The following is a 17,342-nucleotide window of genomic DNA, read 5'->3' as shown; positions in this document are numbered from 1 at the left end:
TCAACTTCAGTGATCACCATGGTCTACTGGGTCCTGTGCCAAGTGGCTACCCTTCTGCATAATGTACACAGAAGTTCACTCAATTGTCACAGAAGGTCTTTTTTTATAAATACAAGGCGTTCACTTATTGGTGCGGTGGAGATTGTGATGTCATCACCCTGCCTCTCCACCTTGTTCAATCAGGGAACGCCTTGCATTCATTGAAGAAAAAAACAAGGCATTCTGATAATGGTGGTCGTGCCGAGCAGACGACCCGTTCTGGTTACTGGGTAGATGTTTAGCTTAGGACCCAAAAGACTGCGGCAATCATTGTAGCAGCAGCGACTACTCCAGTGATTTTTCACTTTCACAGCAGTCCCACAGTAAGGAATATGTATATTTACATTGGGCCAATAACAGTATGGCCCCTTTCACACTGGGGCGGGAGGTGTGTCGGCCGTAAAGCGCTGCTATTTGTAGTGGCGCTTTACCTCCAATTTCGCAGCGCTATTCGGCCAGGTAGTTTTTTTTACTCCCCCACTAGCGGCCAACAAAGGGTTAAAAACCGTAGCAGAGGCGCATTGCTGGCGGAATCCCATTGATTTCAATGGGCGGGAACGGTATACACATCGCTCCAATGATACGGCTAGCAGGACTTTTTTTTACCGTCCTGCTAGCCCTTGGGGCTTTCACACTGGAGACACAGCAGTGGCTGTTTAGGGTCGGTTTGCAGGCGCTATTTTTAGCACAATAGCGCAAACCGCTCCAGTGTGAAAGGGGTCTTAGAAATAAAAACCATACCAGGAGTCCAGCTTTAAAGGATAAGTTCACCTATCGTAACATGTTAATAGACCGGCCCCCGCACCACCCTGATCTCGGCTGTGACAGCTAGTGGGGTTCTTCTCGCCCGCCCGGCCGTACCACTGATTGACAGGGCTCTGGGCATGGAAAACTACAAGGTCTGGAAGCCTTTGCGGCCGCCAGCTTGTAGTGAACTCTCATGGCGATGTAAAGCACTGTGGTAGTTCATTCATGCTTCTTATGGGATTGTATCTGCTTACCCATACGAAATGTACGGGGAAGCAGATAAACTGGCTCTGCTGGAGACCTGCACGCCACCAGTGACCTGCTGATCATGGGTGCAATGCTTTACAGGCTCCAAAAAAAAAAATGCACATTTTTTTTTACCTGCATAAAAAATGTGTATTTATTTTTATTTTTTCAAAAAAGTGAACTTATCCTTTTAAAGCAGAACTAAAAGCATTTATTTTCCATGTCTTTTTTTTTTTTGCCATCTGTGTCCCATTGGGAAGATTTCCTTTCACTTTCTGTCCCATAGCCAAAACAGGAAGTGAGAGGGAAAAACTTCCAAAATGGGGGAATCCCAAGTCGTGACCAGGATAACCACAACCAATGTTCCATTTGGAAGATTGTTAAACTAAAAAAAGTTATACTTTAAACCCCCACCATATCCAAAACTAGATAAAGAAATGTTTGGTTTGATATACGCTTTAATGGTAAGATTTTTTTCATGTATCCCTCCCCACATATCCAGTGGCATACAGAATTTGCCGTGTCCTTCAATGTTACCACATTTTGCACATATGACCCACAGGCCATGACCATGTCACAGGGTTGTTATCTATTGGTAGGCAGCATTTCTGTCATTCTTCTGTGGGGTGTTTGTGACAAGTACAAGGAATGTCATTAGGGTAAGAAGCGTCACACTTTATTTACAAAAGAGAAGAGATAATACAGAGCAGTCCACAGAGAGAAAAGGGTGGCCCGAAGGGATAGACAGGACAACTATCTTGTGGGGCACTGAGTGTAGCCAGCTTCCTGCAGGTTCGGGGATGGTAAAAGGTGGGTGAAGGAGGGCTGCTCTCTGACACGGCCGGGGTCTTTTTTTGGGAGTTTACTTCCAGCGGCCCCCAACTTTTCCTTTGCCTCCAGCTGCTTTCTTGCTGCTGTAATGGGGAATAAATAAGCACAGGTTAGTGGACAGGGTACATACACAATCAAAGAAAAATACCAGATACAGAAAATATGGCATAGGTAGGATTAAGGTTCTGAAAATGTATTAAAGAGGAACTGAACTCTGGACAATGTGCCCAAAAAAAAACGAAGCAGATAGAGGGCAAAGGACTAGTCAATAGCATTGCCTGTGGTTGTCTTGTGGCTGAGCTTTTTCTATTACCAACTTGCCATGCCTTGTTCTACATTACGTCTCTGTATGTAGGAGGCCATCTTGGTGGGGACAGGGTATTGCTTTCTCATATCAGAGCCTCCAGCAAAGAGAACAGTGAACCGCAAACTGGTGATATAACCAAATATCACTCCAAATCTGTCAAGACTAACAACCAGAGACAACAGTGCCTTAGATATTACATTGCAGATGTACAGATATGAGGCTGGAAGTACAGGGGTTCCTAGGCACCCTTACGTACCAGGAAGTACACTGCTATTTTCTGGACGAATTTCAGACCAAAAGTAAAAAAAAATTCAGGGCACTGCTTAGGCACAATTACCATTTCAAAATGTTCCTTATAACATAGCAAATCTGCACTTTTTTTTTTTTTTTTTTTAGTTCAGTTCAACTTTTAAGGTAAGTAAAGAGAAAATACAGAAGACGGTCAAGGAGGACTAAAACAGAAATAGAAGAAAGAGAAAAAATACTGTTGATATTGCAGGATGGTAAACCAAGGCTACACAAGTTGGCTTATGTAAAAGAAGGAATGATAACATTTTTCAGCAGTTTTTCCAGATATCGGAAGTCTAAATGTTTGTAATTCTAATTATTACAGGTGGGATTTAACATGGTCAGCTGGTAGAATCATTGGAAAGCAATGTAATGGACTTCTTAACCGGCCTAATATAATACAACTGGATGGACTTGGCAAGAGAGCACATATCATTATAGTATGACATTTTGCCAGGTATTAAAGTAGCCACAAATGTTATTATTGACCTCTATATAAGAGCCACTTGTTAGGCTTAACAGTCCTGCTGGTTTCCCCTACATACACACAAACATGCAGTATTACCGTACTTACCATGATGTCATGTTAGTTTGGGAGAGACTGTACATTTTCTCTCACATGCTGTACTTCCCTTTGAATTATCATGCATACATGTCTTAAATACACACTGCTACAATTCTGCCATCATAATCATAAAGGCCAATATCGGGGTTGGGTAAAACCAGTTACTGGAGTTTAATATGGGCTGTGAAGAGACCCAGGCCTTTTATGTGCTGACAGAACCGGAGTGTGCTTCTCATATACTGTACCTGACACACCAGGGTCAGCAGTTGGTTAGTTTACTTACTTGTTACTGCTCAAGGTTAGACTGGAGATATCATGGTAGGCTGGAGATATCGAGTGAAGAAGTGGTGTCCTATTCGGCCTGTGATATCTCTCAAGACCAGTGATATCTACCATGCTTGTGAGGGCACACATGGTCTCATAATTAGGTAGATCAGTCATCAAGCCTAGGTAAGACTTGACACAAGTGTAGGGATCACCTATTCTCTCTGAAGGCTGTCAAATTACAAGCTGAACAAGTGGTCTTATGAACTGTGTTCTCTGAATTGATAGTCAAGCCTCTGCTGCGTATTGGTGACCAGTACACTTGTGGCTGAGCTGAGCATAGTTGTTAGGTCAGTGATGGTGAACCCTGGCACCCCAGATGTTTTGGAACTACATTTCCCATGATACTACACTACACTGCAGAGTGCATGAGCATCATGGGAAATGTAGTTCCAAATATCTGGGGTGCCAAGGTTCACCATCACCGCGTTAGGTGATATTTGCAAGGCATCATATGTCCATGTTATGCAGTTATATTGCATTACATTGTCACTAGGTAATCTCTCTCTCTCTCTCTCACTAGGTAATTGTTTTAATGCTTTGAAGTGCGTAAATTGGGTTAGCACAAAATAGGGCTGAGTAGAACCAGTATGTATTTACAAATTTCCTTTATTACACCATAAAGTACATACTGGTCCAGTAGCCATTTTGAAAGATAAAGAAGAATTAGTGAGGATGCAGGGAATTGATTCATTAAGAACCACTGTCAAAAAATGGCTGCCGCTACCAAAAGTGCAGCAGCCCTAGATTTAACAAGCCGTTAATTGAAATTGAACAAATATGGAGGGGAATTGTACCTATGGGCGAGAATAGATGCATTGGTTGTTTGGGATAAATTGTATTTTTCATAAAATACAAATAGTTTATTATAAACATTGTGAGTCCTACCGGAATCCATGCAGTGTTGCTTTTAGGGGCTTGTGGTTTTCAAATAATTGTTCTTTCTTTAAATCAGTAGGTTATGAATTAATTTGAATTCAGAAAATCATTCTGAGCCCGTACTGTAGATACTGTATTTCAGTTGATCAGGGATTATATGCAGGCTGGAATTGGAACAATGTTGTCGTATCTAGTACTACTTACTGTTTCTGCAGCTGATCAATGCGGTTCCTGAGTGTTGTAACCTGTTAAAACAACATACAAACCATTTATACCGGAGTCCTTCACGGTTCCTTACCTCCAACACCCTGATACTTTGTCAGAGGTTCCTTTGGTTGCTTGTTGGAATGCTGTTACCTGGCACCCTCTCTCCAGGGTGGCGTTCCATATAGGCAAGATAAGAGTGGCAGAGTGTCTAATGACCAGCACACACAAAAATACCTCTAGGTATATCTCCCGACACACAGCTACTTACCTTTACTTAACACCCAGGCTAGGGCATGGAGCAGAGGCAACTACCCTAATCATAACCCAACAAGAGTGGGATCATAGGACATCAAGACTACAAGTTTATCCAATGAATAATTTTACGGGTCACTCTGGCTCTGTACTAAATTATTACATGATAGGAAGATACGTTGGTATTGTTGATACTCATTTAGATAGGCTTTCTATTTATTTATGACAAGAACCCAATTGGTTTGGTAGAGAAATGTTGATTATTATACTATGCTTTTCTTATGTGCTTTACAGAATTTGCCTTCAAATTTTTGTTTTTGTTAGATTTTTCAATGGTTGCATAACGTAACAAGCAACCATCTACCATGTGTTCAGCATCCTTAAGCCCCGTACACATGATTGGACCTTTGTCCGACCAAAATCACGACGGAATTCCATCGGAGTAAAAGAACATGTTCTCTATCTAAACTCCGATGGAATTCATCGGAATTTCCGATGGGGCATACACGCGGTCGGAATTTCCAATGGAAAAAGTCCATCTGACTTTTTCCATCGGAAATTCCGATCGCGTGTACGGGGCTTTTTTATAAATGTTTGCCAAGCAGTTTATAGACTGCTCATGGTGTACAATGAACCTGAGATTTAGCCTGGATCTTCTGGTACAGAATCATTATATTATACACAAGAATGTAGGAGCTCTTACTGCAAATGTGTCCAACTAAAGACACTGCACTATTCCACGTAACTAATTAAAGCAGAAGTAAACCCATCAATGTAACATTTTCAAAGAACAGTTAACATTCCTGGCATGCCGGGAATGCTTACTGTCACATTGGTTGTGCTCTCAACCAAACTGTCAAACCATCCAATGGCTGGTGTCATAACTGATCACATGTGCAGCATCATGGCAGTTATAGATTAAACAGAGGCCAAGATGGCAGCTTCCTTGGCTGAAAATCATAGGAGGGTTTACTACCACTTTAACTTGTACAAGAACATTATGTAAAGCCTCGTACACACGACCGAGAAACTCGACGGGCGAAACACATCGTTTTGCTCGTCGAGTTTCTTGTTAGGCTGTCGAGGATCTCGGCGAGCCAAATTTCCCCATTCCCGTCGAGGAAAAAGAAGACATGCTCTCTTTTTGGCTCAACGAGATCCTCGACAGTTTCCTCGTCGAAAAGTGTACACACGACCGGTTTCCTCGGCAAAAAAAAAATACCAGCAAGTTTCTTGCTGGTTTTTGCCGAGAAACTCGGTCGTGTGTACGAGGCCTAAGCCTCCAGGAGTATTCTGTCACCTGGAGCAACCTTGTTGTTGTTTTTTTTTTTTTTCCACAAACTAAAATTTGCAAATTTGAGTATTCTACATATGTATATTTTGGATCATAAAGTAATCCTGTGGCTAAAAAAAAAAAAAACGGCTAAAAAAAAATGCAACCTTTTTGTAGTCCTGATGTCCTGGTTTGCTATATCCATAAACCCTTCTTTGGGCCATTGCTTTAGCCACAAGCCCGGTCGTACCCACTGCTACCCTGACACACATCTGAACAGACAGTTCAGTTGAGTTAGCCTCCTTCGTAAGAGGCATCTCTACTTACAACTTAGAGAGTTCCTCTACTCTCCTGTGCAGGGTTGTAATCTAAGAAAAACCAAGATAATCATGTGAATAAGGGGATACTGGAAGCAAGTGCCTGGTAGGATAATGCGTGCTGGCTTCAATCTAATTTGCCCCTACATTTATCACCACAAATGCATCACTGCTACTCCTATAATCGTTTTTTATTTATTTTTTATTAAATCTCTTAAGTTTAAATGTACAAATTGTATGCCAGCCACTGAACACTTTCTGTGTAGAGCAAAAGTTGCAGCCACTAAACACTTTCTAATTGACCAATAGGGGCAGCCACTGACATAACGATTTCCACCTCAGCCAATTGGAGAAATCCTTGTATTGGTTGATAAAATTTTAATAATAATACAAGGCTTCTCCTGGGTGGCAGAGAAGGATTCAGAACAACTTGATTTTGGTGCAGCAGCAGACAGTCAGCCACCCATTCTTCTACCTGAAACACAGGGGGAGATTTACTAAAACTGGAGCCCTCAGAAACTGATGGTGTAGCTGTGCGTGTTCACCCAAAATATAAATTTTTAACATTAGATTAAGGCTAATTTTAGTAAGCAGAATCGGGTGTTTTTTTTTAAATGAATGCAGTACTTACCGTTTTAGAGATCGATGTTCTCCCGCCGCTTCCGGGTATGGGCTGCGGGACTGGGCGTTCCTATTTGATTGACAGCCTTCCGACGGTCGCATACAGTGCGTCACGAGTTCCCGAAAGTAGCCGAACGTTCGGCTTCTATTCGGCAACTGGTGACGCGATGTATGCGACCGTCGGAAGGCTGAAATAGAAACGCCCAGTCCCGCAGCCCATACCCGGGAGCGGCGGGAGAACATCGATCTCTAAAACGGTAAGTACTGCATTCATTTTAAAAAGAACACCCGATTCTGCTTACTAAAATTAGCCTCAATCTAATGTTAAAAAAATACATTCGGGTGAACTCCCGCTTTAAGCTTTGGCAATAAAACCTAGAAGCTGATTGGCTTCAATGCAGAGCGGCACCAGATTTTGCGCTCTCCAGTTTTAGTAAATCTTTTCCACTGTGCCACCATACTGTATGCTGCTAATAATACTACAGTATGATACAGCACACACAAGGGCACATAGCAATGTCATGGAAAATAATTTGTGGGCCAGACTTTTGGCAGTCACCAAAATTAAAGGAAAGTTTTCCTAAAAAAAAAAAAAAACCCTGCAAGAGAAAGGCGTAATGAGCTAGTATGCATAGCATACTACCCCGTTATGAATTACTTACGTGAGATTGAAGCCCCCGCAGCGACCCTCGTTCCTCTCCTCTGCCGCCACCATGATACCCGGGTATCGCTGCTCCGGTGCTGTGACTGGCCGGAGCAGCGATGACGTCACTCCCGCGAATGCGAGCTGTCAGGGACGGCACGGTCCCATTCATTAACAGCACGCTCAGTGCGCCTGCGCCGTTGTCTATGGCACGCATGCGCCATAGACATCGGTGCAGTCTTTTCTGCGAATATCTCCTTAAAGCGGATGTGCCACTAAACAAATATATTAAAAGCCAGCAGCTACAGATACTGCAGCTGCTGACTTTTAATATAAGGACACTTACCTGTCCTGGAGTCCAGCGGTGATCGCAGCAGATGACGAGCCGATCGCTCGTCACCCTGCTGCTCCCCCCTCCATCCACGGTGAGGGAACCAGGAAGTGAAGCGCTCCGGCTTCACTGCCCGGTTCCCTACGGCGCATGCGCGAGTCGCGCTGCGCCCGCCGATTGGCTCCCGCTGTGTGCTGGGAGCCGAGTGTTCCCAGCATACAACGGGGGACGGACGGGAAGGGGAAAAAAAACCCGTCCTTTGCCCGTATCGTAGGGCCGGAAGTGGGTGCAGATACCTGTCTGTAGACAGGTGTCTGCACCCCCCTCCCCCCTGAAAGGTGTCAAATGTGACACCGGAGGGGGGGAGGGTGCCGATCAGCGGGACTCCACTTTAGAGTGGAGATCCGCTTTAACCGTGTAGGTTAAGGAGATATTTCTTGCACCTACAAGCTTTATGCCGCGTACACACGATCAGTCCAACCGATGAGAACGGACCGATGGACCGTTTTCATCGGTTAACTGATGAAGCTGACTGATGGTCCGTCGCGCCTACACACCATCGGTTAAAAAAACGATCGTGTCAGAACGCGGTGACGTAAAACACAATGATGTGCTGAAAAAGTTCAATGCTTCCAAGCATGCGTCGACTTGATTCTGAGCATGCGTGGATTTTTAACCGATGGTTGTGCCTGCTAACGATCGTTTTTTTCCCATCGGTTAAATTGAAAACAAGTTGGCTTTTTTTTAACCGATGGTTAAATAACAGATGGCGCCCACACACGATCGGTTTTGACCGATGAAAACGGTCCATCAGACCATTCTCATCGGTTTAACCGATTGTGTGTACGCGGCATTAATCTAGGCTTACCTGTAGGTGCAAGTGATCTGTAAGGGTTTACAACCACTTTAGGTGTGAAGTCAAATATAGTGCTGGCCAATTAAAAAAAAACTGTATTTAGACTCAGCTCCCACCTATGCAGTTTGCTTTTCATTTTTTCTGCAGTGCTTTTTGCTGTGTGTTTTGCGTTTTTGCACACACGATTTTGCCAAAATGTGCAATTTGCATTTTTTTTTTATGCTTTTTTTTGGCCAATGCAACACCATACATTTCCATTATTGGATAAAGCTAGGGCAGACTGAAAATTGGACATTGCACATATGTTTTATATTATGTACGGTATATCATTTTTTGTGCTTATTATTGATATTTCACAGTAGTGTGTTTTCAACTTTTTGGAGAGATAAATAATAGTAACAGCAAAGCTTGCTTATTTTTGGCAAAATTAAGAAAATGTCCAGATTTAGTCCTGCAAGTTTTATCAACAAAGGATCTTGAAACTACCGGTAATAGGCAATTTTTGAGTTGCAGTTTGATAACTTGCAAAGGTATTGCTTATATAAAAAAATATATATTGTATGGACAGCTGCCTTGCATTCTTAAACGATCAAAGGATCCTACAGTGACTACCATAATATCGAAATTTGACTACTGTCATAATAATATGACTATAACATCATCCTTGTAAACATATGTACAGAAGAAAAATCTGTCTGGGGCAGCGCGTTGACTTTAAGGCTGCATTCACACCTGAACGCAGCGTATTTTACCGCGATTTGCCGCGACAAATTGCAGCATTTTGTCCCGCGATTTGCCGCGACAAAACGCAGCGTTTTTTAAGCCTAACATACGCTGGAGGGGTGATTAACATTGTCGGCTATGCCGAATGCCGAAAGCCGCCTAAAAAAAAGGGTCCGGGACTTGTTTTGAGCTTCAGGCGTTCGGCGTTCGGCGTGGAGATGTGAACCATCTCCATAGCCGACAATGTTAAATCACCCCTCCAGCGTATTTCAGGCTGCAATAGCGTCGCGCTACAGGCGACAAAACGACTAGGTGTGAATGGAGCCTAAAGCCCTGTACACACGATCGGATATCTGATGGATTTTTTTGTCGGATATCCGATGAAGCTGACTTTCATCAGTCTTGCCTACACACCATCAGTCAAAAATCTGACCGTGTCCAATGCAGTGACGTAAACCACTACGACGTGCTAAGAAAAATTAAGTTCAATGCTTCCGAGCATGAGTCGGCTTGATTCTGAGCCTGCATGGATTTTTGACCGATGGACTTCCACACAGACGATAGTTTTTTCTATCGTTTTTTTATCCATAGAAATTTTTTAAAACATGTTCTATTTTTTTTCACCGATGAGGCCCACACACGATCGGTTTGTCTGATGAAAACGGTCCATCGGTCTGTTTTCATCAGACAAACCGATCGTGTGTACAGGGCTTTAGACTTAATTATTGTGTGTAGTGGGCTCACCTCGTATTTCTGTTTCTTGAGCTTCTCTCCATACTCAAACTTCTCGGACTCGAGCTGGTACAGCCAGTCCCACAGCTCCTTGGCCTTGTCCCTGTTACAGAAAAGTCAACGGGTTAGGTAAGTTTACGTACTGAACTACTGCAGATCAAGGTAAAAAACGACTGTTTAATCCGACTGGCTTCTCCAACCTTTTGCACTCTGGTATAGAGATCTTTCAACTGGAGTATCACGTTCTGCACCGTTTTACCATTAAAGCGGAGTTCCAACCACAATTAGCATTTTTTAAATATATGTCCTTTCATCCTGCGTTTTTATAATATAAATCTGGTCACTTACAATTTTACAATCCGCCGCCGATCTGCATAGATATTCAAAAAAGATAGTTTATAAAACTATATCTACACCATTGTCATTTTGCTTGTGGGCATTGTGAAGCCTACAGGCACTTAGGGCCAGATTCACCAAAGAGATACGACGGCGTTTCTCCTGATACGCCGTCGTATCTCTGTTTCTATCTATGCGACTGATTCATAGAATCAGTTACACATAGATATCCATAAGATCCGACAGGTGTAATTGTTTTACACTGTCGGATCTTAGGATGCAGTACCGCGGCCGCCGCTGGGTGGAGTTTGCGTCGTAAACCAGCGTCGGGTATGCAAATTAGCAGTTACGGCGGATCCCCGACGGATTTTCACGTTCGCTACGTCGCTGCTAGTCTAGTTTCCCGTCGCAAAGTTAGTCATCGTTTGACCTGCCCTAACTTTAGTCAGCAATCGTATTGCTGTCTAAAGTATGGCCGTCGTTCCCGCGTCAAAATTTTAAATTTAACGTTGTTTGCGTAACACGTCCGGGAATACGGAAGTATGCTACGCGCGTCGCCGTTCGAAAAAATGACGTCAAAGCACGGCGGGAGTTAAGAAACGGAGCATGCGCAGTAGGTCCGGCGCGGAAGCGCGCCTAATTTAAATGGCACACGCCCATTTGAATTGGCCCGCCTTGCGCCAGAGGCCGCCGGCGTAGTTTTTATCGCAAGTGCTTGGTGAATCAGGCACTTGCGATGAAAACTTGCGGCGGTGTAACGTATCTAGGATACGTTACGCCGCCGCAGTTCTATGTGAATCTGGCCCTTACTTCCTGGAAGTCTTGGATGGGGAGTGATAATTGGACAGCGCACTGCATCCTGGGAAATGATGACACACATTTCCCAGGAGCATCAGAGGGAGATGATGTCAGAATCCTAGGTGGTTTCAAAGGCAGATTTCGTGGGACCGCATAGCAACAGGCATTTCCAGATGAGTAAAAAAATAAATATTTTTTTTTTCTTTTCTAGTCGTAAGCTACAGTTTAAAGCAAAATTGTTTTTTTGATGGAACCTCCACTTTAAGTCAAAAACTTCTGCTGTGAATTTTGGATTTCTGGAGCAAAAAAAAAGGGGGGAGGGGCAAGACCTGTTGGTGTTACTTAACTTCATCAGAATAAAATGAGGTCTAGTGTGCTGCCATAAAGGGTTGTGCTGTATGGCAGAGCTGTGTAAATCTCAGGATGGATGACATACAATTCCTTTGGCAGGTACAACTTCTCTCATATACTGTATACATTTTATAATTGACATCCCAAAGACACCTAAACATCAATGTTTACCTGAGCTTGTCATCACTCATGTGGTCAACATTCAGGGCCTTGCGACGATCTGCCAGAATCTTCTTTTTCTGCTCACGGGCTGTTTGCTTCTTACCTCTCTTCTGGTCAGCCTACAGAGGAATCATTAACAAGTCAGTGCTTTTCAACATTTTATCAGCTGGTCCCCCAACTGTTATGTTTTGGAGACTGAAGGGGGGACTTCTTGATAATGTTCAATAAACAGCAGCAGGTTTTTGGTCCCAGTGACAGGTACCGATCTATACAGTGTTCATATTTACAGCAAGCAAAACAATATGTTCAGAGATCACAGCCTCCCCCCCCCCCCACCGCAAATAAAATCTTTTTTACATTCAAAATGTTAACCTAAAAGTTTTTTTCTTCGCCTAATCTTATTTATGTTTTGAGCCAGTCTTAAGTTACAATACAAAAAACACAATTTGGCTGGTCCCACTTTACCACTATCAGGGGAGTACTGACCATTCGGACACTCGGGCACTGCCTGAGGGCCCCATGCCACTAGGGGGCCCCATCAGAGTTGCCAGCCTCAGCAAAACCAGGGACAGTATGTCAAAATATGTGTTTTTAAAAAAATCCCAAGATTATAGACGCCCTACCTCTCCAGTACTTTTTCAGTGTGTGTATGTGTATTCTGTGTGTATGTATACTGTGTGTGTGTATATTGTGTTGGTGTATACTGTGTGAGTGTATATTGTGTGTATACTGTATGTGTGTGTGTATACTGTGTATGTATACTGTGTGTGTGTGTGTGTGTGTATACTGTGTATGTGTACTGTATGTGTGTGTATACTGTGTATGTATACTGTGTGTGTGTGTGTGTGTGTGTGTGTATACTGTGTATGTGTACTGTATGTGTGTGTATACTGTGTATGTATACTGTGTGTGTGTGTGTGTATACTGTGTATGTGTACTGTATGTGTGTGTATACTGTGTATGTATACTGTGTGTGTGTGTGTGTATACTGTGTATGTATACTGTGTGTGTGTGTGTGTGTATTGTGTGTATACTGTATGTGTGTGTGTATACTGTGTATGTATACTGTATGTGTGTGTATACTGTATGTGTGTGTGTGTATACTGTGTATGTATACTGTATGTGTGAGTGTATACTGTGTATGTGTGTGTGTATACTGTGTATGTATACTGTATGTGTGTGTGTGTATACTGTGTATGTATACTGTATGTGTGAGTGTATACTGTGTATGTGTGTGTGTATACTGTGTATGTATACTGTATGTGTGTGTGTGTGTACTGTGTATGTATACTGTATGTGTGTACTGTGTATGTATACTGTATGTGTGAGTGTATACTGTGTATGTGTGTGTGTATACTGTGTATGTATACTGTATGTGTGTACTGTGTATGTATACTGTATGTGTGAGTGTATACTGTGTATGTGTGTGTGTGTATACTGTGTATGTATACTGTATGTGTGTGTGTGTGTACTGTGTATGTATACTGTATGTGTGTACTGTGTATGTATACTGTATGTGTGAGTGTATACTGTGTATGTGTGTGTGTGTATACTGTGTATGTATACTGTATGTGTGTGTGTGTGTACTGTGTATGTATACTGTATGTGTGTACTGTGTATGTATACTGTATGTGTGAGTGTATACTGTGTATGTGTGTGTATACTGTGTATGTATACTGTATGTGTGTGTATACTGGGGACCCCATAATCTCCTATTGCCCAGAGGCGCCATGAGTTGTCATTTCTCACTTCCTGTTCCTCTTCAGTAAGCTGTTTTGGATGACTAACCACCGCTCAGATGATGGGGGCAAGCTTACTGAGGAGAAACAGGAAGTGAGAAATTAAGACAAAGAAAAAAAACATTTAGAAGGGAAATCGAAGGAAAAGGTAAGTGAACCGACAATGCACTAGCTTAAAGGAACCTATTCAGAAAATAAAAAAATGAACCTTTACAACCCCTTTAAATCAAAAAGTAAAAATATTGTGTTTTTTTCAAAATTGTGGCTCTTCTTTTGTTTATAGCGCAAAAAATAAAAACCGCAGAGGTGATCAAATAGCACCAAAAGAAAGCTCTATTTGTGGGAAAAAAAGGACGTCAATTTTGTTTGGGTGCCACGTCGCACGACCGCGCAATTGTCAGTTAAAGCAGGGCAATGCCGAATCGCAAAAAGTGCTCTGGTCAGGAAGGGGGTACATTTTTCCAGGGCTGAAGTGGTTAAGAGGGTGTGTCAGGGGGCGTGTCCTATGCCTACATACGTTTGCAAGTAGGTGTCCCTTATTTCCATGTCAACATGTTGGGAGGTGTGGGCACGTAATATATGTGTCATCACACAATGGAGTGATTTACTAAAATGTAAAGTCAGTCTGAGCCTCATTTAAAGTGGTAGTAAACCCTCCTATGATTTTCAGCCATATTGGCCTCTGTTTAATCTACAACTGCCATGATGCTGCACATGTGATCAGTTATGACACCAGCCATTGGATGGTTTGACAGTTTGGTTGAGAGCACAACCAATGTGACAGTTAGCATTCCCGGCATGCCAGGAATGTTAACTGTTCTTTGAAAATGTTACATTGATGGGTTTACTTCCGCTTTAATAAAACTGTGAAGTGAAACTGGGACTCATTTACCAAAGTGCGATGCTAGGTGTTCTTCAAACCTCCATGTCTGAAAACGGTTGGCTGAAAGCATTGGAATAAACATGTTTCACTTTTGTTACTCAAGCCCCATATCTTGCTTTGCCTTTACGTGGTGGAGCGGCTCACCTTGGCCAGGTAGCTGCTGTATGTGGCTCCCATGGAAGACAGAGCCTTCTTCTTCTTCATGTCATCCTCAGCACGTCTCATGGCATCCTGTTCCTCTCTTCTTGCCTTCTCCTCCTGTAGCAGCATTATAATAGTTATTAGGATTATACTGTAAGTCATTTTATAAATAACTCTAAAAGCAATACAGTGGCACGGATTCAGTAAGATTTGCGCATTAATTACGGAGGCACAGGGCAACGATTTTTCCCTGCGCCCCCGCAAATTTGCGCCACTGCCCTCGATTCACGGAGCAGTAGCTCCGTAAATTGCGAGGGCGCGCCGGCAAAATTCCCCGGCGTAAGCGCGCGCAATTTAAATGATCCCGCAGGGGGCGGGAATCATTTAAATTAGGCGCATTCTCGCGCCGTCGGGAAACTTTCCCGACGTGCATTGCGGCAAATGACGTCGCAAGGACGTCATTTGCTTCAACGTGAACGTGAATGGCGTCCAGCGCCATTCACGAATCACTTACGCAAACGACGTGAAATTCAAATTTCACGACGCGGGAACGGCGGGTATACTTTAGCATTGGCTGCCCCTACTATTAGAAGGGGCAGCCTTACGCTAAAGACGCCGTACGAAAACTCCGTAACTTGCGTACGCAGGGCTCGCGCAACATTGTGAATCGGTGTTAGTATGCAATTTGCATACTATACACTGAGCACAATGGGAGCGCCCCCTAGCGGTCATCGCAAGAATGCAGCCTAAAATCTGCGTGGCATAAGAGCCTTATGCCACGCAGATTTTAGGCTGCAGTCGGCGTTACGATGTTCCTGAATCAGGAGCATTCGTAACGCCGGAGCAAGTCTGCAATTGCGCTGCGTAACTATGGTTACGCAGGCGCAATTGCTCTCTGAATCCGGGCCAGTGTTTATACGATTCAGAAGTGTTCAAGAATATGCATGCCAAAAATGCAACAGATTTGGTGATATTTTGATGTAAGCCATTTATTATTTTTACTCTTTGTACATCCATGTAATGATAAGAACACTTCTTAATATTAGTCCTTTTTTTTATAAAGTACCAATGTGTTGTGCGGTGTTACATACATGCAATGCACAGTAAAAGGTGCTTACGGACACCAAATGATGGCCGCCCTGCCATATGTGTTTTGCCCACTGAATGATTATTCTTACAAGCTGACTATTTTAATAGGTGAGAATAAAGCCTCATACACAGGATCGGACTTCCATTGGATTTTTCCATGGATTTTGGTCCGAATGGGCTTTGGCCGTGAACTTGTTCTGCATACACACGGCAGGACATTTTCAGCCAACATTCACCAAATCACATGTTTTTTCAGCTCTTTACCGCCACCCTTTGGGTAACTTCTGCTATTGTTTGATCTTTAGCATTGGTTCTGAGCATGCGTGTTTGTACTATGGACTTTCGTCCGATAGACTTGTGTACACACAATCGGATTATCCTCTATCGGACATTTGTTGCCGAAAAGTTTGAGAGCATTCACAGCAAACATTTGTCTGATGAAAAAGCGAAAACAATTGTCCGATGGAGCATACACACGGTGGGATTGTCCGATCAAACACGTCCGTCGGACAATTGTCAAAAAGTCTGATCGTGTGTATGGGCCTTATGGTACATATAAGATATAACATTGTGATTGTGTGTTTCTGAGAATACTCACAGCAAGTCTGTTCTGGCGTTCCTTCTCCTTCTCTGCTCTGATCCTCTGCTGATCCGCTCTCTCAGTTCTACGTTTCTCCTGAAAACCATAAGAAAATGGGGAGATCAGCCACGACACCGGGATACAGTTCCCTCTTTTTTTCCTTTTTTTTTGGGGGGGGGGGGGTTATTTTCAGAGTCCAATGAGATTTGAAAGGTACAGTCACATGGCTTACATAAGGATCCCTATCTTTGTGATAAAGCAGAACTCCAGGCAACAGTCTATATTTGTGTGGTCTCGTTAAAGAGAGGTCTGGGTATTCTATGAATCATTCTCGAAAAAAAGGAAAAATATATATATACACGGATCACCCAAAGGGGAATGTTTTTTCAACAAAAGTGGAGTTACTCTTTAAAGCTTTGTGAATTATTAAATTTACAGAAACATTTATGAAAGCTCTGCCATCTTGTGGACAAATTAGAGTATACATGTATTGCATTAACTCTCATAAGACACATGTTAGACTAATAAGGCCCAGTTCACACTGGCGCAACATATGCTCCGACTTTGGGAGCACATGTCGCATGATGTGTATAAATCAATGGTTCTTTATGAGAGCCGTCTTAAAGGGGTTGCAAAGACTCCAGATACATTAAGGTGAAAAACTTTCTGTGTTGCAGCTACTCCCAAAGCCGCCAATTTTTCTTACCTAAGCCCGTCCGTTCCAGCAATGTGCACAGGCCCAGCGACTCCAGTCACTGTCTCTGTCCTCATTAGATAGACTGATAGCAGCGGGAGCTATTGGCTCCCGCTGCTGTCAATCAAATCCGGTGATGGGGGCGGCTCCGAATCATGCTGCCTGTGTCAATGGAAAGCGACTCTCCGTGGAGGCACCCAATGAAGAGGAGGAGCCAGGAGAGATGCCGGGACACCTTAGAAGAAGAGAATCGGGTCTGCTATGTGCAAAACCCTTGCACAGAGCAGGTAAGTATAACATGTTTGTTATTTAAAAAAAAAACATTAACTGATCTGACACAGGACAGTCCGACTTTGAAACAGGTTTCTGTTTCTGTCGGACTACTTTG

General features: G+C 43.1%; 1 protein-coding gene across 13 annotated transcripts in view; it reads right to left on the bottom strand.

The window, feature by feature from the left end:
- Positions 1–1,811: 1,811 nt before the first annotated feature.
- The window catches only part of TNNT3 (troponin T3, fast skeletal type), a 50,718-nt gene continuing 35,187 nt past the window's right edge, over positions 1,812–17,342 (bottom strand). For 12 of the 13 annotated variants that reach the window (XM_040328456.1, XM_040328459.1, XM_040328460.1 and 9 more), the window contains 6 exons: positions 16,279–16,356; positions 14,595–14,708; positions 11,838–11,947; positions 10,194–10,284; positions 4,431–4,471; positions 1,889–1,946 (listed from right to left, as the gene is read on the bottom strand). In XM_040328456.1, coding sequence (XP_040184390.1) covers positions 1,895–1,946; positions 4,431–4,471; positions 10,194–10,284; positions 11,838–11,947; positions 14,595–14,708; positions 16,279–16,356 — 486 coding nt within the window. In that variant the 3' untranslated portion in view covers positions 1,889–1,894. Of the gene's footprint in view, positions 1,947–4,430; positions 4,472–6,285; positions 6,327–10,193; positions 10,285–11,837; positions 11,948–14,594; positions 14,709–16,278; positions 16,357–17,342 lie in introns of all 13 variants that reach the window. The other variant, XM_040328457.1, reaches the window with a different exon arrangement.

This window comes from Rana temporaria, chromosome 11, assembly GCF_905171775.1.
Source record: "Rana temporaria chromosome 11, aRanTem1.1, whole genome shotgun sequence".
Taxonomy (NCBI): domain Eukaryota; kingdom Metazoa; phylum Chordata; class Amphibia; order Anura; family Ranidae; genus Rana; species Rana temporaria.
The sequence above is the reverse complement of the archived record's forward strand: the minus strand, read 5'-3'. Positions and strand labels throughout refer to the sequence as shown.